Source organism: Colossoma macropomum, unplaced genomic scaffold (genome assembly GCF_904425465.1).
Source record: "Colossoma macropomum unplaced genomic scaffold, Colossoma_macropomum, whole genome shotgun sequence".
NCBI classification, from domain to species: Eukaryota; Metazoa; Chordata; class Actinopteri; order Characiformes; family Serrasalmidae; genus Colossoma; species Colossoma macropomum.
Genome location: NW_023494800.1, coordinates 25872612 through 25897043, shown reverse-complemented (window position 1 = coordinate 25897043; position 24432 = coordinate 25872612). Strand labels below are relative to the sequence as shown.

The 24432-nt window shown below is 39.2% G+C and overlaps 3 protein-coding genes across 5 annotated transcripts; 1 reads left to right on the top strand and 2 right to left on the bottom strand.

Moving 5' to 3' along the window:
- Positions 1-2326: 2326 nt before the first annotated feature.
- On the bottom strand, positions 2327-8051 carry tmem185 (transmembrane protein 185). 2 transcript variants are annotated; one of them, XM_036588873.1, is made up of 7 exons: positions 7895-8051; positions 7106-7282; positions 6324-6531; positions 6132-6215; positions 5843-6019; positions 4516-4639; positions 2327-4004 (listed from the first exon to the last, which is right to left on the bottom strand). In XM_036588873.1, exons 1-7 carry the CDS (start codon positions 7930-7932, stop codon positions 3760-3762), a joined length of 1053 nt encoding a protein of 350 aa, XP_036444766.1. In that variant the 5' UTR covers positions 7933-8051; the 3' UTR covers positions 2327-3759. The 2 variants fall into 2 exon arrangements, with proteins under 2 accessions (XP_036444766.1, XP_036444767.1); XM_036588874.1 differs by having other exon boundaries at positions 7106-7209; positions 7895-8026.
- A 1616-nt stretch (positions 8052-9667) lies between these two features.
- On the bottom strand, positions 9668-14985 carry ankrd46a (ankyrin repeat domain 46a). 2 transcript variants are annotated; one of them, XM_036588128.1, is made up of 4 exons: positions 14817-14985; positions 13234-13563; positions 12457-12615; positions 9668-10584 (listed from the first exon to the last, which is right to left on the bottom strand). In XM_036588128.1, the coding sequence occupies exons 2-4, from the start codon at positions 13542-13544 to the stop codon at positions 10368-10370; spliced, it is 687 nt and encodes a 228-aa protein (XP_036444021.1). In that variant the 5' UTR covers positions 13545-13563; positions 14817-14985; the 3' UTR covers positions 9668-10367. The 2 variants fall into 2 exon arrangements, with proteins under 2 accessions (XP_036444021.1, XP_036444022.1); XM_036588129.1 differs by having other exon boundaries at positions 14825-14985.
- Positions 14986-15067: 82 nt separating this feature from the next.
- atg4a (autophagy related 4A, cysteine peptidase) lies at positions 15068-23966 on the top strand. The gene is made up of 13 exons (XM_036588127.1): positions 15068-15161; positions 15733-15843; positions 16830-16901; positions 17080-17178; positions 18141-18242; positions 18561-18633; positions 19525-19604; positions 20088-20320; positions 20763-20841; positions 21040-21185; positions 21686-21742; positions 21824-21935; positions 23754-23966. Exons 1-13 carry the CDS (start codon positions 15152-15154, stop codon positions 23816-23818), a joined length of 1239 nt encoding a protein of 412 aa, XP_036444020.1. The 5' UTR covers positions 15068-15151; the 3' UTR covers positions 23819-23966.
- The last annotated feature ends 466 nt before the right edge of the window (positions 23967-24432 follow it).

Sequence of the window (24432 nt, the reverse complement as noted above, 5' to 3'; positions counted from 1 at the left end):
CTCCCAGGACACAGTTTTTGTGCTGATGTTGATGCCAGAGGAGGTTTGGAACTCTGCAGTTATTGAGTCAGCAGAGCATTGGCTACTTTTCTTCACTATGTGCCTCAGCACTCGGTGACTCGCTAAGTAACTTTATGTGGTCTGACACTTTGTGGCTGAGTTGCTGTGGTTCACTCATGGTAGATCGTGAAATATCTAGGAGGGAAGAAATTTCATGAACTGACTTGCAATGGAGGCATCCTATTACAATACCACACTCAAATTCAGTGAGCTCTTTAGAACGACCCATTCTTTCACAAATGTTTGTAAAGGCAGACTGCATGGCTAGGTGCTTGATTTTATACACCTGTGGTAATGGGACTAAATGAAACACCTGAATTCATTGATTAAGAGGTGTGTCCCAATACTTTTGTTTTGTCCATATAGTGTACTTCAGTTTCTATGGTTTGAGAGGCAGAACCTTCTCCATGGACAGTTACAGAGGGTGGCAGCATTCTAGGGTAACAAAATTTCTAAAACTACAATTATATGCCACTTTTATGTCAACAAACTATTTGTAAGGCTTCTCAGAAGATTTCTGCTCTAGCGGAGTTCACTATGTGATGAGCATTCCAGCTCACAAATAAATGTCAAACGGCTCTGCATTCAGTACCATCGTTCCTGTTTATTTTGTTCCCAAAATTAGCCAAGTCAGCGATATTATCTTTTATTTAAACTTATAACTACCAGCTACCAAACTATCAATGAATACTTAACAAAAGCTGCATTATGTTTGCTGTTTTAAGAAATCAAATAAGTCAGATGTTGTTTAGAAGTTTCACTGGATAAATTTCCAAAGGCACAAATCACAAATCAGGCAGATGAGCAAAATGCAGACAAATGAACGAACAAACAAACAAATAAATAAATAAGCAAGCTGTTTGATGCAAGTAAGTTCAAAAGACATGTCACTAAAGTTCACAGGAACTTTGATTGGAACAAGGCTTTATGGTCAGACAAGACAAAAAGCTTTTCGACAACAAATACCAGAGGTGTATCTAGCCTTAAGCATCAAAGCTGTGCAGGAAAGAAACGACTGTGACGTATGGTGGTGGACCTTCTCTGAAGTTTGAAACTGTTGTTGGGACAAATTACATCATAGTAACGTCATTAGTATGTAAGAACCCAAGGACCCTTGCTGTCTTGCCAAAGGAAGTGTGTACAAAGTACTAAATACAGGGGCATCAAAAACAAATATTTTTCAGAAAAAAATATTATTTTTCTTTGAATAACCGTACTTCACTGAAAGTTTATATTTCGTACATTTTTCATTGTGGGATAAGGCTGATACACTGTAAAAAAATGACTCATCCGTTTAACCTTAAAAATGAAGTAATATGGTAAATAAAGTAAACAGACTAGTTCTTTTCAACCTAAACTCTTTGAATGAAGGATTTTTGTTCAAAGCAAAGTAATTTTTTGAGTTGAATGAAACTAGTTTATTTGCCTTTTACCATACAAAGTAATGCTTTAAGGTTTAAACCTTTTTTTTACAATTTACATAAAAAAATTTCAGTCTTATTTTTTCATCCCTCCATATACATTCAGTGTTTCATGCATACATTTTTGTAATTTTCTTACATTTGAATGTTGATTATTTTTCATCCTTTGTATGTAAACATTGAAAAAAATAATTCATTTACCTGATTTAAAGGTGGACATGTCCAAATAAAAAATGTATATTGACTGTGTATCTAAACTTAGAGACAAAAATCTATGGAATCTATTCAACTCATGTACACATAATGTATACATTTAAATCAAGTACTCTACCGTTCAAAAGCGTGGAATCACTGTTTTCAACAATATCTATTTAGTTGCAGGTACATGTATTATACGATTGCTACAACTCTAAACCTTCTTAGGTTTCAACTAATGACGAAATCTTAGATGTGTCCAGAATGATGAACAGAGATGTAGATGATTCCACAATTGAGAAAGCCTTATAAAACTAAGAATGAAATTAAGATCCAAAATCCATATTTGAAGAGAAATAAAATTTTGATGCAATAACTTTACAAGAAATTGCTCTAAATGGATTACAGTATATTATTTTCATCTAATAACTTCTTACAGGTCCCAAAAACGTATGTTGATTAAAATGTCTTAGAGTACCTTTCGGTGTCTAGCTTATAGCATTTCTACTTACACTATATAAATAATGGCAATTAACACGACAAGTGATGCCAAACTTTTGGCCGGTAGTGTAGATTCAATGCATTATTTTTTCCATATGAGCAAATTTGAGAGCAAGTATATTTAATCAAAAAAGGGACAGACCAATCAGTTTAATGTCAGAGATAAGATTTTAATGTCAGCCAAAATCAATAGCTACTGTTTATCACACCTTTAAAAGGACTAACAGTGACAACGGAGATGCAATGTGGAAGAATAAACCCAATAAACAAACAAACAAACAAACAAACAAACAAAAAAACACAACAGTATTGGTCCATATCCACTAGCATGAACTCCAATAGCTGCTCACTCAGGCCAGCTGAGTACATATGTAGTGTGCACCTACAAAAAGCAGGAGATTTCATCTTGTGTAACAGAACAATTTAGGCTATCTTTACCACTGTCGGCTTAGAAGCTCATATTAAATGGTCCACTCCTCAATTTAGATCTAAAACTGCTATTTGCTTTGTGCTAAGTGATTCAAAGGCTTTTTTCTCCCAAATATTAGGTTAGGATTTATACTTTTGCTAGTGTTGTGTTATTATTGAATTGTGTTGTGTCATGTCAACTTCATCGAAATAAGATTAAAAATTATATATGAATAACGTGAAATGGGTCAACAAGAGGGACTAGTTGTTAATCACTTCTTCACAAGGACAGATGTTTTATATCTTATATATTTATCACAATATGGGAGTCAAGACCATAACTACAAATACATGGTCCACACTCAAGAACTAGAGTTAGTGTGGGTTAATAGTGAATGTCCTCACTGGACAAAAAAAATAGCACAACACTGCTGTGCTAGATATAGCAAGAGAGGTGTTCTAGTAAACAATGACTAACCACAAATGTGAAGTGATAGGGAGAATAATCTCTTTTGTTCAAAGCTATCACATGTAACAGACAAAAAAAAACCCTCTGAACTTCTTCTGCTGGAAAACAACAGCGTTTGAATTCAGCCAAATCAAACTTGTACGCTAATGTTCTTTGGCTTTGCTACATAACCTTCTTCCCATGAAGACGGCACTCACCTCCACCATAGCAGCCTCGATGCTATGCATGGCTTACCCAGAAAAATCTATGAGTGTTCAGACAATCCCATACTACTACCACCAAACGTCAACTAAGCTGGATCATTCTGACATAATGGCTGAGACTGAAATTTCATATTTGTTTATGAGTAGGGGAGAAAAAAAATACCTTGGTTATTTTTATAATTAAACGAGTTCTAGTAGTCTCCCCTCTGAAGGTGTTGGTCTATACAACTGGATCAAGGAAAGGTCTGAGCACAGGACTCTGGAACAGAGATGCAATACGATCATAGGGAAGAGTCAAATGGCAAGCCATGCCCACAGCAGGCCTCCTGGTTTGAGCTCCATTTGAACATGAGGACATTTCAGTCTTTGCCAAACTGAAGCTGAGCTTATATAAAACTTCCGTTGGACTGAACTGGTTCATTTCCACCATTTGTACGTGGCCTGAAGTGAACGCTGGTAGATAGCACTACACTTCTCTCGTGTGCTGTGTCCGTAGAGTGTTTTAATCTGGCATGTCAATGCACAGTTTAGGCGGAGGCACAAAGTACTTCCCGGGACTTTGCGTGATGACCACTCCAGTCTTCTTGCGGAACATCGGGCCAATTTTAGGAGGCTCGTGGGCAGGTATCTCTTCAGACACCTCTGAGTCCTCATGGTGGAGGTCATAGGAGATATTGCCGTACTCCCGCAGAAAGGGAAAGAGCTCCAGAAGGAACTGGCAGAAATCTTTACGAATGCCAAACCACCCTAGAAAAAAGTAAAAAAAACACACATGAAGGCGAGAACCCAGGATTAGATCTAACAACCAAACCTTACAGCAGCAAGTCAAATTGAGAAATGTGAGCAAAGTATAAAAAAAGCAAACGCACATTAAAATAGAATACATACTGTCTCTGTCCAAAAAACAAGTCTCTCCATTTTATCTATTTTACTTTTTAATTCTATTCCATTTTAAACACAGCAGTTGCCCTTTATATTGAGTGAACATTTCATGACAAATGGACCAATAAAAATGCTCCAAAACTGCTTTGAACAAAATCTCAATACACTTTGAAAGTAAAGAATGTTTTACTTATGTTTTTTTTTTGGATACCTATGATTTGCAAAAGAATGAGCAAAGTATTTACTTAGGTTGGTCCTATTTATTGTAGATTACAGTTCTGTAAAATTAAGAGAAATCTTAGAACACATCAAGCTTTCCTGCTTCTTTTTAAAAACGAAAACCAGGTGACCTCAATCGTGATGAAAATCAGCTTACAGTGATTGCCTCCCTTTTGGCCAAACGTGGTTGCCATCAGTGTCACCAGGGAGACCCAGAGAGGCACAAAGACCGGGACATAGTCTGAGTCATAATGGCCATCTAACTTGTGCACAAGAAGAATCTGGAGGATTGGGATAGAAAAAAGGGGATGACAGAGTAAATAATGCAGTCTTTCAGCAAAATCGCTAATGCTAGCATTATTGTGAGAAACACTTGAAAACATTACATTGTGAGAATCAAGAATCCTTTCAAACACATTTTTTTCTGGTACAACCGCCACATATGTGCACTTTGTAGGTATACAGTTACTGACTGTAGCCCATCTAATGCTGTACACTGTATTAATCCCCTTTACCCCACCATAAGATCAACACTGACCAGAAATAATTTGGAAAGGTGGACATTCTCACCACAGCATTGACACTGACGTGATGGTGTCTATGATGCTGGTATGAGAGCATCAGGCACAGTGGTGTTACTGAGGTTTTTACACAGTGTTGCTACAGAGTTTAGATTAGCTCAATCTCAGAAGAACTAAAACCAACCCTGATAGGCCAGAGCATGAATGAAAAAAAAAAACAAGAGATAATGTTTCAAAATGTACACCTAAAAGCTGAATTAACAAGGCTTTTTTTTAAAAAAAAAAGAAAAAAAGAAAAAAAAGCAACACTGCCTGTTACATTCATACCAGTGCTACACACACTGAAGGTGTTTTTCCACTGGGCAGGGCGGTAAAATCATGCATTTTGTCATCATTTCCACTGCCTAGTGAGCTTTACCGTACCTAGCTAGTAATAGTGCAAACGTCAACATCATTAAGACATGAAACAACATCTGGTGCTGTTTCTACTTGGGCCCATAAGTTTTGTTTTCACTACGTTGCACAATAAAAAAAATAAGTTCAAAAGTTAATCAGAGCCTGAAGCTTATTAGTGGATGGGGTAGATAGAGGGAAGCTGATGAATTGTGCATCAACATATTTGGCCAACTTCAGTCATTTAAAACCTGCGGAGTGCACTTCTATAGTAGGTATTCCTTATATACAGTCATATCTTTGAGTGCCTTATTTTTATTTGGACAATGTGACCGGAGGTCTCCATACTTTTGTATGCGAATGTAAGAGCCAAAAGCTTTTAAGTATTTCATGTGGTGTTTCCTTTACTTTGAACTACCCTGTATATGCTGCGTATGTAACAACACACTTGGTATTAGGCTGTATAGAGTACATTACGTATAAGCTCGCAAAAGATCCTGAGTTATACCAATTACTGCTTGTAACATACTGTGAGCACACATTCATCCTGCATTTTTTACACTTTTGTACCTCGAAGGTCAGCAGGGGGACAACGATAGCCATCCAGCTGATCGCCATGGTGATATGAGTGCGACGCTGCTCAGCGATGACGTCCATCGAACGGAGGAAAAGGACAGACCAGACAATGTAGTAAAGCACCACCAGACAAAGGAAGGACATGAGGATCCATAGCGGCACACAGACCACCTGCAAAAACAACACATCATACACACCCAAAATGAAAAGAAAGTCATACTGCCATTAAATTAACTTGTTCAACTTCTTATCAAAAGGCTTCAGGATAGTTATCAGACCTTACCAGCCAGGGCCAGTTGATGATCTTATCCAATCGCAGTGCAATGAAGATGAACTGCAGTATGTTTACCGAGCACAGGATCTCAAGCTGAGTGAAGTTACAGAGAGACACCAATCATGAGTTGAAGGATTTGTTGTCATGGAGGTAACAGCAAATAAAAAAAAAAACACAGTCAGTTCTGGCCATGTGACTAACCTCAAGTGAGCGGTCATGTCTGAAGCCCCACACGCACGCCGCCACAGAGACGGGAGAGACGAAGAAAAGGGGCATGAAGACCAGCAACCAGAAATGTGAGCCCCTCTCCACACGGTCACACACAAGCACCTCAAAGGTGAGAAGGAGGAGATGGATCCCTACAGCGATCAGCATCGCCTTGAACTCCACACAGGTCTCCCCCTCAGCCCTAAGGAACATACATGTGCAATTTGGGACATGTTCATATATAATGGAACATTTAAAAACATCCAACCAGGACAGAACACTGTCAGGGCATAACTAGGATCTTAGGGGGTTCCCTTATACAAACTTACTTTCAGTGTATAAAAACTGACAATGTAATTTTGCTAGTTTACTTGCTTTTTAATTAATTTAATTAATTTAAACCCTCCCATTAAACTACCTATATAACATTTTGAAATGACTCTGATTGATCTGTTGAAAACCGTTACTGTGGATGATCTGTATTATAAAAAAGAGGGAGTTAATCAGATGTCAAGCCTCTGTTTATGGAAACTACCTGGTGAGGTTGTCGTAAAGACACCGGAAATTTCCATGATTCATAAGTGTGTATGATTGTGTAAGTGTCTGTATGAGCAGCTTAATTAAACATTTTAGAGGGCCCTTTTCACTGCCCCCCCACCCCCCAACCACCATGGGCCCAGGTGCAATTCATCCCAACATTTCAAGAGTTATGGCACTGGCGTCCTGGACTCTGAGGAAATAACTATAATGGACCCTCAGGCACTGATATGACTGACCTGTACTGAGGGTTGTGGGCCCACACCCCAGTACCCACGGATGCTCCGATGATGACCATGAGTTTCCAGAGCCAAATGGGTGCAAACACCGCCCAGTAGCTCCACTGAATAAAGCCATCCAACCGCAATGACAGTAACACAGAGAAGAGCAGCAGGCATGCATAGATCAGGAATTTGCTGAAATGGAACAAGTACACATGATGGGAATCTGAGCCATTTAACAGTTCAGTAGTAAATCTCGTTAGTAGCCTACATGTGGCTGCGGATGACCGAGAAAACTACTAAAGCTAACTAACATTACCAGATATCTGTTGCCTAGCTAACCATAATAACTGTGTAACGTTAGTGATTAATTTTCACTTTGCGCAGTTTCGTTAGAAAGCTAGCAATAACTATTTTAACAGCAGACTCATTTCTCATATTTATAAGTCAGTACTTCAATTCGTTTTACTTAAATTCCAGACGTGGCATTTGCAGAATGAGGCATCAACTCAGTCGAGCTCAAAACTTCCAAGTCGAGTGTCAGGCTAAAGCTAGCTAGCCAACTCAGCAGGGCGCTGAAAACGTCCTGCCTTAATGTCTGGTATGAAGAAAAATAACACAGCTGTTATAGTCTGTGGTTTCATGACAGCTGGACTGTGAATTTACGAAAGACCGATATGAGGAGAGCTAAACAGAGCTCACACAATGCCAGTGACAGGCCTGTGAATCGAGCCAGCTAACTTGCTAACCATAACCGAGTAACACAAAATCCGGCTGTGTTTTTTGGCACATCTGACACAAACTTACCTCGGATTGAAATCTTGAAAGAATCCCCGGAGATTCATGGCTCTCTTCTTTCACACCATACTTCTGAGACAGTATTAATGAAATAAAGATGAAACTGCCACCCTCTCCTAAGCCCAGTCAGTTGACATAACACACTAAATCTGTGGAAGTGCGTTGTTCTCCCTCCCGAGCTCCAGGTGTCAGTGTTCCTCCATCATTGTGCTCATCAGAGAGTCTGCAGAGGCCTCAGCGCTTGTCAGTCGTTATAGTAATACATTAGGAACCCAACGCGGTCCTTATCCTACTGTTTAAACGGACCATATCACGGAAAATTGAATTTTCCTGCTTTATTTTTAAATTAAGGAGTTTTATGTAGTATGAGAACATCGATAAAGTTTTAAAACGTACCAATCAGCTCAGCTGTATTAAATTAATCGTTTTATGATGTCTCATGTTCCGCTTACAGCAGTTCAGTCCCACCTGTTATAAATGTTAGATATGAAGTATTATGTGGAGCGTTTCACACCAGACCACTTCTTGAATGAGGAACCATACAGGGCAGCCAACTGGGACAACTGTATTAACATTGCTATCCTACGTAAGGAATTACATCGCCTACATTCAATTTGAGTCGAGTCCAGTAAGGTAAACATAAACGTGGTACAGAGCCAGTTTGTGTGTTATGGGCTGGAAGTTATAATTTAGGCACAACTCCTCTTGCTTAAATGAGCTGCTACCATTGTGAAATATGGTTTTGCTACGGAGAGGGAAAGTGCAGACCTGCGCCATCTGCTGGCTGCGATCGACACATTTTAAATAGCCATTCATTTTACCATAAGGAAATTTTTGATAACGGGATAAAAATCACCTAAAGCTGGAACTTTTCTGAAACAGTTATTTTGTGACCATATTAGAACAGAACCAATAAACACAATATAATAGCAGAACATTTTGCTGAGGAATACACATATAGCGATAAAACTAAAATTAAACTACAAATCCCATGGCCCTGTGCCGGCGCAGCCTCCTCGGAAATATAATAGTGACGTCTTCCGCGCGACAAACTTTGTAGTCCGTATCTCCGTAGACTGTATCACGATCACTGATAGCGTCATATATAACTGAATAAGGGGACGACACGTCTCGTTATGTTGTACAACCTGTACTGTGCATCACCTCCAGCCTGCGTTTTGAACACTTTCCTTACAAAAAGATAATACTTTGTAGCTCTTTGTTATTGAGTTTATATCAGTTTTTCCGTCTCAAGTCATGAAGGCCCACTGCGTTATCACACAGGATTCATCTCAACACATTAGGTAAAGATGTGCTCAGGTGCAGGGGGTCTTCAGCACTGCAGTTGGGAAGCACAGCTTTAACTCAAGGAAACATATCCTACTGCAAAGTTAAAGTGGGATTTTCACTGTTTTTTTTTTACATTTCTATATGATTCAGTGGTGTGTGTATATATATATATATATATATATATATATATATATATTATATATATATACACACCACTGGGGGGGTTCAAAGCAAACCACTCTGAATGATTCTGCTGACATGTTAATAATTTAATTATGCAGAGATTGTGAAAAATGGGTGGAGTTCTCTTTTAAGTTCCAAACACCTGCCATTAATAGTCAGTCCAGAAGAACATGAATGAAGTGGCTCAAGTATGACTGATTCATGACAGGTGCAACACAATGGAAAAATGTTTAAAAAGTAGGATAGGACTAGATTGAGAGCTATGAAGTAAAACTTCATACCGCCTGTACCCATTAATGAAATGCATTGTATGGATACACTTAAATTCAGATAAACGTTTATGATCAGTTTCAGTCATTTCACAAAGCAGAGCAAATAGAGATCTACACATAGATACAAAATGCAAATAGTGTTTTTAAATGTTAGATATTAACTTCAAAAAATACCTGGAATGTGTGCAGTATGATAGCTAAATAAAATAATTGCTGCATTTGAGCATCTGAACCTTCTTGTCTATTTACACACATATACATGAAAAAAGAAAGAAAAAAAAGAACAAATCAGAAAGGCATTTGCACTCATGGTTAAAGTTTTGAGTAGCATGGTTATGTTCCTTGAAATAAATGACCAACTCAGTCAATTTAAGTCATACGCATGCATAGGGCTCAATGATTTGGGGAAAACATGTAATTGCAGTTTTCTTCGAACATTGCGATTTGAATTAGAATATTTTCTATAAACTAAGCCCCATGCTGAGAAGACCAGCACCTCCATTTTTTTTGTATGCTGAATGTAGTGTGTCAGATTGCCCGTTCATGAGCTCTGAGTTCTTAGTTTGAATTCCTCCACATAAAACTTTGGGTGACGTTGGACAATGTAAGACACAATTAAAACTGCAACTCTTGCGATTTGCAAAGTGCACTCAATCAAATTATGATTTTTTTATAAAAGCAACTAATTGTTCAGCCCTACATATGCATCAGTGCAACACTGCTCAGGGGATATAGTCCTAATGTACAAGTTCCAGCTGGTTAGAAGTAAAAGGTAAGACTCCGCTGACATAGTAAGCTATGCCCAACGAAAGCAGGGCAATGACCAGCAGCAGCAGCAGAACCCTCCAGAATCCAAGGTCCTCCACAAACTCCTGCCATGTGGTGCGGAAGCTGGAAAGTACCCCATCGCTGTGGTGCAGGTGGGGATTCAGAAGCGAGTGGCTTTCCATGGCACTGTAAGGGATGAATAAGGATATTTGTGAGGGATGCACATTACCACTCAAAATTACCACTTTGAAATCTGCATTATTAACAAAATAAAAACAAATTTGTTGCCGATACATACACCGACCAGCCACTTCATTAAGTAGCTTGTATCTAAACTCTTTGTCCATTTTATCAGGTCCATTTACCATATAGGTACACTTTGTAGTTCTACCATTACAGGTATTATTCGGGTTGTGGATCATTTTCAGCATCACCAGTCACATCAGTGTCTCTAGTGTGTGTTGCACTGGTACTGGTACTGGTACACAGCAGCGCTGGTGAAGTTTTTAACCACTAACTGTAGCCCATCTGTTGTCAAGCCAAATTGGTCAGCCCTTTTCTACTAAATCCATGAATGGAAAGGGACCACAACAGGACCAACACTGACTAGATATTCTTTGGGTGGAGGACTATTCTGAAAACAGCAGTGACACTGACTTCATGCACTACAGCACTGCTGAGGTTTTTACACTGTATATTTACTGCCCACTTTATTAGACACACCTAGTTTTTTGAAACACCTTGTTTGAGATAATTAGAGACTATGCTTTCACAATTAATGCCAGAAATTCTCTAGCCCTTCATCAGTGGCCTGACCACAGGACCATTGTTGGCTGGTTATTTTCAGCAGGCAGACTGTTCTCAACCCAGCAGTCAGATTGAGGGGAAAAAAAGAGACTGCTGTATCTGATACACCTGTACCAGTATAATACTCACTAAGATGCCATTATAAGATGTCTGTAGCAGTGGTCCTATGGTGGTTTCCATTAATTAATGGAGTAGAGAATGGCTGACAAATTGCTCACAGGAACAGATAATTACTAAAAACATGAATACAGAACCCATAACATGGTTTTGCTGTCTAAATGCAAGTAAGAATTGTTGAAGAACCTGCATTGGAACTTGACTCACTTTTACTTGTCCCTGGTGAGTTCACCTACCACTTACACAGCAAGACAAACAAAAAAAACTCCAAATCTTTCCATAACCTACCTTGATGACACATATCAATTTTATATATTAAACATGAATTTCTCAAGAAAAGTGTGATGACTGTGCTTGGACTGTGCTTGTCTGGGATCTTGATCAATTAATCTCTGTGGATTAAATGCGCAGCTAGCATGAGAGTAAAATGGCAGTCAATAATTGAGTACGAGCATTAAGATTTAGAAACACTCTTAAGATGCTCTGGCATGTCCATTCAGGTGGTACTTGTGGAAGCATAGGTAGACAGTAAAGCTCATTCTGGATCATCTAAACCTTTTAAGCAAATTAATTGGTTTCTCTGATCTAACACAAAAACCACTGGCTTCACGTACCACAAATAGTACCACAAATGTTTCTATATTCGGTACAAACTGACAGCTTCATTGAACACAAAATACAGTCAATTTCACTCCTGGGCATTACAAACTTATGTCTCTGCATAGAACAGAATCCTTCCTAAGTTTGCTGTGTAGATTTACAGAGACGTAAAAAATAACATATTCTACTAAACTGAGCTCATTTATTTGCCTCATTTAACTGTAGGTGTAATGTCCAGCTTTTAATTTCAGCGCTTCATCAATTATAAACACATGTAATCAGTATTATTGTATCCAGAAGCAACAGAAAACTGTTCAATTACTATTACTATTGTGACTGAAGCGAGCACTCCAGTATGCGACAAGACAGAGAACATGCATTTCAAACTTTCGTTTCAAATACTGTTTCTACCATCACTGTAGGTAGGTACTCCCTTTGAGCTGATAGTAAGGTCTTATTGGCTTTCTTTTTACTGAGGAAGATTTAGATGTTTACACTGGAAAAGTAATATGACAAGTGCTTGCTATGGCTCACCTTTCATTCTCAGCTATGTGCACCTTCTCCAGGCTGGAATGGGAGCTGCGGTTGAAACCTTTCACCTCCTGCTCCTCCAGCCCCTCCAGCAGGCGAAGAGCATCTTTGTTCACACCACGCCTCTTGGCCAGAACAAGTGGAGTTGCTCCATTGTGATTACTGTATGAAACAAAAGAAACATGAACTCCAGTGACAGTATTTGGGGAAAAAAAATATACAGTTTAGTGGTGGACTCCAACTACTGTACCTAATGGGTCAGTTTCCTGAACATGGATTACACCTAGATTTGGACTCAATCTTCATCAATTAATGCCCGTGGATAACATTTTGCAATGCATAACTACATTGCTTGAAAGGAAATGGCCACACAGTCAGATTTTTTATCACATTCTGTTTCAGTTGTTCTTCTTCCCCTAAAAGTCAACACAGACCATATTCTCTGATTCCAAATGTATCAGTCAGTATAAAAATGAGAAAATCTCAAACTGGGAAATATGAATCTGCTTGTCTACTGAAGTATGCAAATTAGACTGTCCTGCAACAAGATAAACTTATGTTTATGTTTAACATAGCCTGTAATCCTGTAACACACTTTCACTGCAACTGTGTATTGTATGTCTTTGAAAGATCAGACTTAATTAATGCAAATTCAATTCAATTCACAATGTTTTAATACTCAACAAAGCCAGCCTGCATTACAGCAGAGAAACGAAAAAATGTGCAGCACCTTCAGAGGACAAGGAATGAGATGTTCAATAAAAACATGAAGTCACTGACCAGATATCAATCTTCAGTCCGTTGGACACTAGAAACTGGATGGTGTCCACATGGCCACACATGTGCAGGGCAGTATTGCCCTGTGCGTCAGTCGCTAGTAGGTCAGCTCCAAACTTATGGAGCAGGCGACAAATGTCCACATTGCCCCGAGCTGCAGCCAGGTGCAGACCAGTCCTTCCACGGCAGTCTCGCGCGTTGGGGTCAAAGCCGGACTCCAGCAAGCGCTTGGTGTACGGCAAGTCACCATCAATGCAGGCCTGCAGCAGAGGCACGGTGGTCTGCAGAGAATCGTTGACGAAGACATACGACATGCTGCAGACTGGCTCTCAGCTGAAATTCAAAAGGCAACCATAAAAACACACACAATTATGTAAGAATGACTTCTGGTTGATTCTTCAGTTGAAACAACATTTCTAGTGACCTGTTAAAGCTACAGCCTTAAAATACAAATTAACCTGCTGATTAGCCATATTAGCTAGCTAACAAACAATGTACAGACCAGCAGTTCCCAACCCAGGTTCTGGAGCAGTGTGGAGGGTAGGGGAGAATCAGGGTTGGGAACCACTGGTTTAAACCACAAACTAATGACAGATTATCGACACCCTTTCAATGGTACCATCAGAAAGGGATAACTGGCTTCCTTTTTCTGAATGACAGGTTTGGTTCCTGAGTTCATCCAGAGTGAGATAAACAATAACTAAATCAGTGTAGCTGTTATTGGCAACAGATGATGGGTGACTTTCTTATAGGAAATAACCACTAGGAATAATGATCATAGTAATAATACGATGCCACACTGACCAAAACTCAATTTAAAAACATCTCTGCACTTTTGGACTTCTAAAGTGCATTCTAAAGTTTACATAGTTCAGCCTTTCAGGAGCATAAACATGCTCATGGAAAATTCTTGAATGGCTTTGTTACACACTTAAAAAAGATGGCTCTTTAAAGGTTCTTTAGTAAAGGCAATAGTTCTACTATAGATCCATTTCGTGCTTAAATGGTTCCTGGTATGGAAAAACGGTTCTTCAGATTAATGGAGAATGTGTTGTATATGGTTGCATATAGAACCTTATTGAAAATAGGTGAACTTTATTCAAAATAAAATTTTATATAGATTCATACACAACACATTCTGCAATCCATTTCACCATGCCAAGAAACATGAAATAAGCGTGAAATGGTTCTACATAGAACTCATGATTCTATGTAGAAGTAAGCTACTGCCTTTACTAAAGAACCCTTGAAGAACCATCGTTTTTAAGTGTGTACTATAGCAACAACCTAAATTTGTTAGTGACCAACCTCTCAGAAAACGAAGTTAGCTACAGAAGTTAAACTGAGCCGCTAACATGTCAGGAATAGAAGCCGAAATACTCGCCCATATCTGTAAATCACACCATATCACTCTAACGGCAGCTCATTATATATATTTGTGTTTAGCAGGTGCATTAACACCATACATTAATCAGCCAAGCTAGTTAGCTAGCTTGCTAGTGCAAACGTATGTAACGCAGCAAACGGCCCAGACTAACGTTACGATTTAAACATACAGCAATAAAAACCAGCTGGACGTGTAATACCTCGGTACCTCAGTAAGATGTCTCAAAAAGGCTTTAACTCGTCTCCGAAACAAAATCGTTCTTGTAAATTAAAGACAACTACGCTAGCTAGCTTGCTCGCTAAACACAAAAACATTTGACGTAAACGCTACAACGGCGGAGTTACAGACTACATCACCCAGAATGCCTTGTAACGTTTTGTTGACGTTGGACTGCTACGTTTCTTCCGAGAAATCTGGGGGATGTAGTTTATTTGGCTACTTTTAACTGAAGAACAACATCAAATGGACCTCATTATCCACAATCCAGCGCGTTGTATTTTTATCGTTGACTTTAAACACCGATGACAGCACAGGATGGAGGCAGGTAAGAAATGTAGAAATAAAATAACAGTATCAATCAAGCTATAATGTATCGATTAAGAATGGGTATCGCGTGCATGTCATGCTGAAAGTTAGAATTTGTCCGAAGTGAAATGGTCAAGCCGGTTCCTTCAATATTGTTGTTCCCGAGGGGTTTCGTAACTGAGTTTCAAGTTTTCTCATTGTTCCTTGGTGCTGGCCTGAACGCATCTACCCGGCACGGTCTGACTCATGTAGCCGCTGCTCATAATTTACGTAGCTACTTTAATAAACCATGTTAACTTGCTCTGTTCTTTTAGCGGTCAGTTGAGCGGCTCACTGCCCTGACCACACTGTACACGAGTTAATTAGTTAAGTATGAGATAAACAGTGCTGAATAATAACACGTCTGTGGCCGATAAAGTGGTAAATGCTGTTTTTTCCAGTCCTGTCAGTAGCTTCTGTACTCAGTTAGAAGAAAACTCAAACACAAATGATATATACTGACATAATTATTCTTCCTGTTTAGATTTAAGTGCAGTTTCTTGTGATTTCCTGTCATGGTTGTAGCAGTAATAAATCTTTTATCTTTACAGTTTTAGCCAAGTATGAAAACCAGATCAACGTGTTCTCTGAATACCTAGAAGACTTGCCTGACACTGATGAGCCAGTGTGGATCTTAGGAGAATGTTACAATGTTAAAACAGGTAACATGACTAATGGACATTTAGTAGTTCAGCCAGGATTGGAAAGGTGTACAACATGGCCAAAACTTAGACGGGGAATTTCACAAAATTTTCAAAAGTTCTGCCTAATTAAGTTGTTCAGATGTAAACAAAGTCATTTAGAGTGGTTTGATATGAAATGGTTCGTTGTAGAGAAACTTACAGGCTCAGATTTATTTACAGAGGTGGTGATAAGAACCAGGGCCTTTCTATTTACTATCCATCACCACCAGTGAGTCTACACATGTCTTCTGAGTTTTATATGTGGTGCTGATGATAGTAAAATAAATCTGAAAAAAATGTTTTCTTCTCTCTGCATGTACCCCACAGCCATGAATAGATTAAAATAAATGGATCAAAATACACTTTAAGCCAAAACCTTATCACAAAACGGTGTGTTAGACATCAGGCAGCATATATCTAAACATTTCATGCAATAACTTTCTGTGAGAGATATCTGGTTCCAATCACCACCACTGTGAACAAGTCTAACTCTAAAACAGTGTGTTTCACACCAAACCACTGATTGACTTTACTTACATCTTAACCATTTAATTATGTAAAATTTTTGAAAAATTGGTGGAGCTACCCTTTAACTTCTAGAAACTTGAATGTACACAATACACAATATGTATGCACCTCCAAAGCGGGAGCAGGAGTGCCATGTTTTAAAACCAGCTATGAAAAACTTTGAGTACTTTGATGTTGTTTAAAATGCAAGGTTTGATGCTGTTAAATCAAATATTTAAGGAACAGGAGGAAAAAAGCAACTGGTAAAAATAAGTGAATAAATTAAGATTGTGTTACAGTGGGCAGACATCCAATCTGTTCCTTGTTAGTAAGCAGTTTATGCAGATAAACACACTGGTTGTTGAGTACAGGCTGTCTATAATTATTATATAATACATATATTATAGTACATGCATTGTGGAAGTAGTGATGAGACCCATGATTTCATTTCCTTTTAGGAAAATCAGAGCTTCTTTCAGATGTGCGTTCGCGGCTGTGGTTCACATACAGGAAAAAGTTCTCCCCTATAGGTCAGTGATTTGCATACGTTGTCTAAGGTGGTCTGGTTTAGCTTTTCTTTCTGGGAGAAGAACATTACTAAAATTGCTTTTAGTCCATATTGTAAGAGCCATGACTCAAATTTTTGTTGCTTTTGTTGAGTTGTGGGCCGTATTTTAAAGGCGCTGATGTTGTATTTCTGGGCTGTAGGAGGAACAGGCCCATCGTCGGACACAGGCTGGGGCTGCATGCTGCGCTGTGGGCAGATGATACTAGCACAGGCCCTGGTCTGCAGACACCTGGGGCGAGGTAAGACAAAAATGCAGTTCTAGCTTCACACTACAGAAATACAAAACAATCAAGGCTATTCAGAGCTGCTTGTCTTTCATGTCTGATATCACAAACTCTGCTACACTACCATTCAAAACTTTGGAATCTCCCGTCAAATTGGTAATTGTTATTATTTTTTTTGTACAATACTAACACATAACTAGGCACCGCAAGGTATTTTTAGATGTGTTCAACATTCCAAGTGTTTTGGGAACAGGAGCTTATTAAATAATAATGATAATTATCTATTTACAGACAATTTTTATCAAGTTGTTTGTCTCAAGATTTGAAAAATATGAGGCATTGTGGATGTTTAATGTATTATACTATTACCAGAAATTTTAGAGCAGTTATTCATCACTTTATTTATCAATCTGCACATTCTGGATCTCTTTTTTTTTCTTTTTTTAACAGCTTCCAACTAATTACTTGAAGTTTTTGAGGTTGCACAGGACAGCATATTAGAATCATTTACATATATATCTGCAACTAAATTGGTTTTATGGTGGTGGAGCACAGGATTGTTACTAGAGGTGGACAATATGACAAAAATATAATATTGAGATACTTGAAATTTACACAATATTTATTTTTTCAGACATCTGATCAGTTGGAACCGTGAAAAAAGAACCAGTAGCGCTACATTTAAAAAAATACTAAAAAAAATTATATATTTGACATATATTTGACATATTTTTGACATATTTGACACTGTTTTGCACTAAATCCAGTTAAATGGGACTAATTTCACTCTCTTTATAATGAAACATGCAGTTGGTCAGTGTTCTTCAAGTACTCCAAGATATGTTCAGAAAAGCATGCTGTATTGTATTGTGACATAATTCATCAGGATAACGATGTATATCGTCATATTGCCCAGCCTTAATAGTGACTTTGCATCTGTTACCTGTAATGTGAACCTGCACTGTTTACTGAAACAGAATGGCGGTGGGTAGCAGAGGGAACTCAGCCAGTGGAGTACCATCGCATCCTACACTGCTTTCTGGACAGAAAGGATAGCTGTTATTCGATTCACCAGATGGGTAAGTGATACTTTGTATGTGTGTGTTGTATGTGAGCGCAGGCGTGTAAATAAAAACCTCAGTCTCGTCCCGCACACTCTCGTCTCTGCTTGGGCCAAGCTCACACAATGAACCATATTGTTCTACCGATTGTGACCGTTTGTCATTTCACGGCGGTCATCAGTAGAACTGTCAATGTTCTCTGTACAGCTCTTAAATAAGATTCAGTGCAGACCATGCTCATTAAATGCCCCCATTTTCTTGCCACGCTCAGCCCCCCCCGTGTGGTTTATTGTTCTATATGAGTACTTTCTGTGCAATGTCTCTGTCTCTGAGCAGCTCAGATGGGGGTGGGCGAGGGGAAGTCTGTGGGAGAATGGTACGGTCCTAATACAGTGGCGCAAGTACTCAAGTAAGTGCCATCTTCCTCATTACAGGAGTTTCTCCTTCTTTATTTATATTCTCTATAATAATTCTTAAGTCTTAGTTTAATGTGTTCTGCTGGCATCATGTTGTTTTGATAAGTGCTGGAAACAAGAACAAAGCAAAGAAATGTAGCCTATGATAATATTTGAATGTCAGAAACAGGATCTGATTGGACTATAAAATTAAATACTGTATCTGTGAGTTGGCTGAATAATGACAGTGAACTGCTGCTGTGCTGTGTTTGGGGGAGAGGAGGAATTTTCTCTCTCTCTTAATTTTGCTAGCAGCAACCACCTCTTCCCCCTTTCCTAAAATTAAAAACTCTTCAAATCTACACAGTTCACAAGGATGGTATGTTCATCATTCAAAACAGTGAACTTCACCAAAAGGTGGCAAGTCTGCATGCAACAGGATAACCAGGCTCTCCAGTAATATTCTGCAAAGGAGTTTAAGTTCAAATATTTATGGAAAGAGTCACTTTAAAACTGGAATATACAGGTGGTCTCCTTGCAAAAATAATGTTCTCAAACATCTCTAATTCAGGGGCCTATATGAACCAACTTTAACATAGTATCCACATTTTTGCCAGATATTTCCTGTCCTGTGTGTCCATTAACAAACTATTAACAAACCTCTGTCTGAAAGCCTCAGTTCATACATCTATAACAACAACGAGTAAGTCAGTAAACACTGAAAGCTAGAAACTGCCGCATAACTGATCTGGGCTGCGTTTTTCTAAAAGCATCTTAGCATTTTATAGTTTTGCAAACTTAATGTGCTAAATATACGTCCTAGAAAATAGAAATGAAATGAGTTCAGAAAGGGTCTGAAAGAAAATATTTTGAAGTTTTGCTTTGTTTTTGTTTTTTGCTCACAGGAAACTTGCACTGTTTGATGACTGGAACTCCTTAGCTGTGTATGTGTCAATGGACAACACTGTAGTGATAGAAGACATCAGTAAGTGTTTTGTTTGTTTGTTTGTTTGTTTGGAGGGGTTCTAAGGTAAAATAATAACATTATAATTATCTCACTGTGTCTCCATTTGGGCACTATGCACTACATTCTTGCAGTGTACACTACATACTTCACTATCTAGTGGCTGGGTATTTGTAGGATAGTATCATGCCAGATGAAATACTGACATAAACAAAAATGACAAATCATAGCTATACAAGTACAGAGCCATATAAAGAACCACCAAATTAAAACTAAATGTTGACGAGTTTGGAAGAACAAGTTTGGAAGAACCTCCTCATTATGTAAATGTTCAATACAGATTAAAGGTTTTCCTGGAACACCGTACATCCAAGCCAGTAACCTTTTAGAAACCTTTGTTTTGATTAGTGCACTAAAAGTGGATAGAACAGTGTGGAGGTTCTCAATTTGAGACATAACCTCTCTCTCTCTCTCTCTCTCTCTCTCTCTCTCCCTCCCTCATAGAAAAGCAGTGCCGTCAGGCAAATCAGGAAGCAAAACCCAGGGCAGGCCCCTGTGCCTGGGGGGAAGTTTACCCCTCAGATGATTCATTGTCGGGGCAACGGCAGGCTCCGTGCCCCCTCTCTCACTTCCATGACACCTCACAGCAACCCCTGGACTGGAGGCCCCTGCTTCTGCTTATTCCTCTCCGCATGGGCATCAACGACATCAACCCCGTCTACATTCAGGCCCTCAAAGTATGGAGAGATCTGGTCTGAATGCTCTTAACAGCACACTTGTATTATATGGTTTAAACCAATTGAAATTAATTGAATGGAATGTTCCTGGTGTTAAAGTTGTCTTACGTCTCTGTGTTTGGTCCTGAATTGTAAGTAAAACATCAAGATAAAGTTCTTGTGTTGTATAATTTAACACTCAGACATATGCAAAAAATACATAATACTCGAACAATATCGCAGAAATATTACTAGGTGACAAAAAATCTCCGAAATAGTGGCTTTACAGGAAAAGGCAAAACGTTCTTTACTTTTAATGTAAGTTAAAGTAATGAGATTTTTTAATGTCAATAATTTTGGAGCATTACTATTGGTCCATTCTTCATAATGTGATTAAATGACACAGAAAAAATGGGATACTTGACAGGAGAGACAGTCAAACTCTTTTTTTTTTTCTTTCAAGGAATGTTTTAAGATGCCTCAGTCTTGTGGAGTGCTGGGGGGAAAGCCCAACTTGGCTTATTACTTCATTGGATTTATAGGTGAGTTTGTCTGTGGTGTGTGTAATAGGTGAGTTTGTCTGTGGTGTGTAATTGGTGAGTTTGTCTGTGGTGTGTGTAATAGGTGAGTTGGTCTGTGGTGTGTGTAATAGGTGAGTTGGTCTGTGGTGTGTGTAATACCATTTCAGAAGCAACCTTATGGATGAACAAGTACTTGTCTGCCTTTTTCTTTGCATTCAGACGATGAGCTGATCTATCTGGACCCCCACACCACGCAGTTAGCTGTGGACTCGGAGATGGGGAGCACTGTGGACGATCAGAGTTACCATTGTCAGAGGAACCCTCGCCGCATGAAGATCACCAGCCTGGACCCGTCTGTAGCACTGGTAAGACTGTCCGTGTGAACGACTGGGGCTTCACAATATATCTTGTGTTAACGGGCCCATATCATGGAAAACCTCACTTATTTTAAATTAAACATTTTGATATGATATGTAAACATTGCCAAAGTTTCAATATGTACTATTCACTCCCCATTCATTACAGTCAATATGTTTTTGATTTTTTTTTTTGTGATGTCACAAGAATCAGTCTCATTTGCATATATTTACCTACCTAGTACAAAAGATGTAAACAGTGTTGGTCAAAAGAATGCAAAGCTTTAAATATGTCACATTATTGGTTCACCAGTACTGTGCTTTTAATATATTGGCCATTTTGTGAGGAATGTCACAGTCACAAAATGTTGCAATACAATAGCAATAAAGTATTTTGTAGTATTTTATGCAGACAAGTCTACCCAACGGTCCATTTTTATTTGAAATGGTTTCCTTTTACTGTATTAACAAATAATGTTTTATGTGTTTTCTGTGTTTTCTGGCAACAGGGCTTTTTCTGCAAGAGTGAGGAGGACTTTGACAGCTGGTGTAATCTGGTCCAGCAGGTAGGGCACTCTCAGTATCTGTGAATCATCCAGCCTGCTGGTGTGGTAGAGCTTTAACCCATTCTCCTTATGATCCAAAAGGAGATCCTGAAGAAGCGGAACTTGCGGATGTTTGAGCTGGTAGAGAAGCGTCCCTCTCACTGGCCACCGTTCATTACCCCGACTAAACCTGAGGTGCCGACCACAGGAGCAGGTGGGAGTGCTGCTTTGAGCCTCACCCAAACTCTAAAGCTTTCAGCTGGTTTTTCTGTGGCAAAACTCTGAGCGCTCTTCAGAGCTTTAGAAGTTCCTTAAACATCTTCCTTAAACAGTATATCTGGTGGCCAGTAAAAAGTATGGACTTAAAACACACTATAATGCCAAAAGTGTGTGGACTCCTGACCGTCATAACTACATAAGCTTGTTGCACATCCCCTTTCAAAACCATGGGCATTAATGTGGAGTTGACCCCGCTTTGCAGCTGTAACAGCCTCCATTCTTCTGGGAAGACTTGGAACTTTGTGTATTTGTGAGGTCAGGCACTGATGCTGGATGAGAAGGGCTGACTTGCAACTGACATCCCAGTTCATCTAAAGGTGTTCAGTGGGGCTGAGGTCAGGGCTCTGTCAAGTCAGTGGAGTTCTTCCCACCCAACTCGTCAGACCATGTCTTTATGGTCCTCACTTTTTTCTCCTACCATCTAGATGCTTCCATTTCACAGTAATAGCACTTACAGTTGACCGGTGCAGATCTAGCAGGGCGGAAATTTCATGAATTCACTTGTAGCAAAGGTGGCATCCTAAGATAGTGTCATGCTTAAAGTCATTGAGTGTCTATGTAGACTGCATGGCTTTGTGCTTGATTTTATACTCCTGTTTGCAGTGGGTGTGGCTGAAACACCTGAACTCAGTAATTAGGAGGGCTGTCCACATACATTTGACCATATAGTGTAAGTTTAAACCTGTGATGATAGGAACCAGGGGTCCTGATGTCTACTGCACAAATATAGCCATGTTATTTACTATCAAAAAAAGACTAGTAAACCTAGACTGTCTTCATTACAGAAGATTTTATATGTAATATTGCTTATGGTAAAGTAATGTTTTGGTTCCATTTTGCTTTACACCGCCCTGCATGTATCTCAGCTTTAAAAATATGTTTTAGGCCAAAACTTTATCTCACAGTTACTGTAAAATCTATCATAAAAACTAGTGCTGGTTCCTGCCACCACCATTGTGAAAAATACTGACTCTTTCTGTGAGAATTCTTCAAATGCTGCTGCTCTAGATTGGAGCACTTAATATTAAATGGCTCTGAATGACTTTGTTTACTTGGTCTTAACTAGTTAATTATGCAGACATTTTGTAAGATTGGTGAAATTACGATTTAACTAGCCAGCATACTGTCTATAGCAGTTGTTTCCATTGTTGGTCCTGTTTTTTCCCTGGTCCAGCACACCTAATTCAACCCATGAAGAGTCTTAGCTGACTTCTTCATTCTAACGAATGAGTTTTTCAAGTGATATCAATGTCAATTTTAGAGATTGTCTGAAAGGAACAGAAGCCACTCTTGGCATCCTATTCTTCCACACAGCCCTCTGAGCTGATGAGTAGGTCGGCTTTGTGCCATATTGACTGGAGAGCTGTGCTAACGTCCCATGAAAGATTGTTTTTTAATTGACCATATACGTCATCATCAGCAGGCAGAAAGACAAATATATACCCCATATACAATCAGCTGCTTTGATGGATTCAAAGGGTTCTGTTTCAAAGAGTGGTCATAAAATGCAGCTATTACAGAGTGGATGTATGCTTAGTTTAGGTGAAGATGCCTTTAAATTCTCCTCCTTATTCCACTAATACATTTCATCTCTGAATACCTGACTGAAATTGGGTAGTTGTGGTTATTCAGTGCTCCATACAGATATTCAGATAGCATGCATGTGTATATCCAGACACTGCTCAGTGAAAGCGATCTGAACCATTTTCCCCTTGAGCAACCTCCTCTGTCTGCTTTGTTCTTTCTTCCTCAGAGTTCATCGAGTCCACAGACAAGCTGTTCGAGTCGGAGGAGGAGTTTGAGATCCTAAACGTGTGAGCTCCGCCCCCTCCCCCTCCCTCCATGCAATCAATGAAAGATCAGGATTGAGGTGGAGCCTCAGGTTTCTGCTCATCCATGCTGCACAAGTGCCTCAGATCAACACCAAGCACAACACAGTTATCAATACGCACAAAACAAACAAAAAGCAACCAGTAATAATAAAGCAGGGCTAGGGAATGACCTCCTGGCCAGCTAATCCAGATGGATGGACAGTCAGTATTTACAGCATCACTGAGCTCATGCTGTCTCACTTTGGAACACAGAGCAAGGAAAAGAAAAACAAAAAGCCACGGATCACTGTAGCCATTCTGAGTGATGTTTTTTAGGCACGTCTGAGAGACTTCTTTATATAATTGTTCAGAGAATTCTCTGATTGCATGAACTTTACTGTACTGTATCACAGCGTCTCCCACTGCAAAATGAAACAGGACCTGGGGGGAGGACGGGCATGGGAATGATACTTTCCGTAGAAGCCACGGTTTCAGTTCATACATGTACTACCTCCTGAATCCAGGAGACAGCAGATATGCAGAAATCTTTTATACAGTGTTATATGAGGAAAAGGACGAAAACCTTATCTGTGGAAAGTGCCTCTCTCTCTTTGACATATT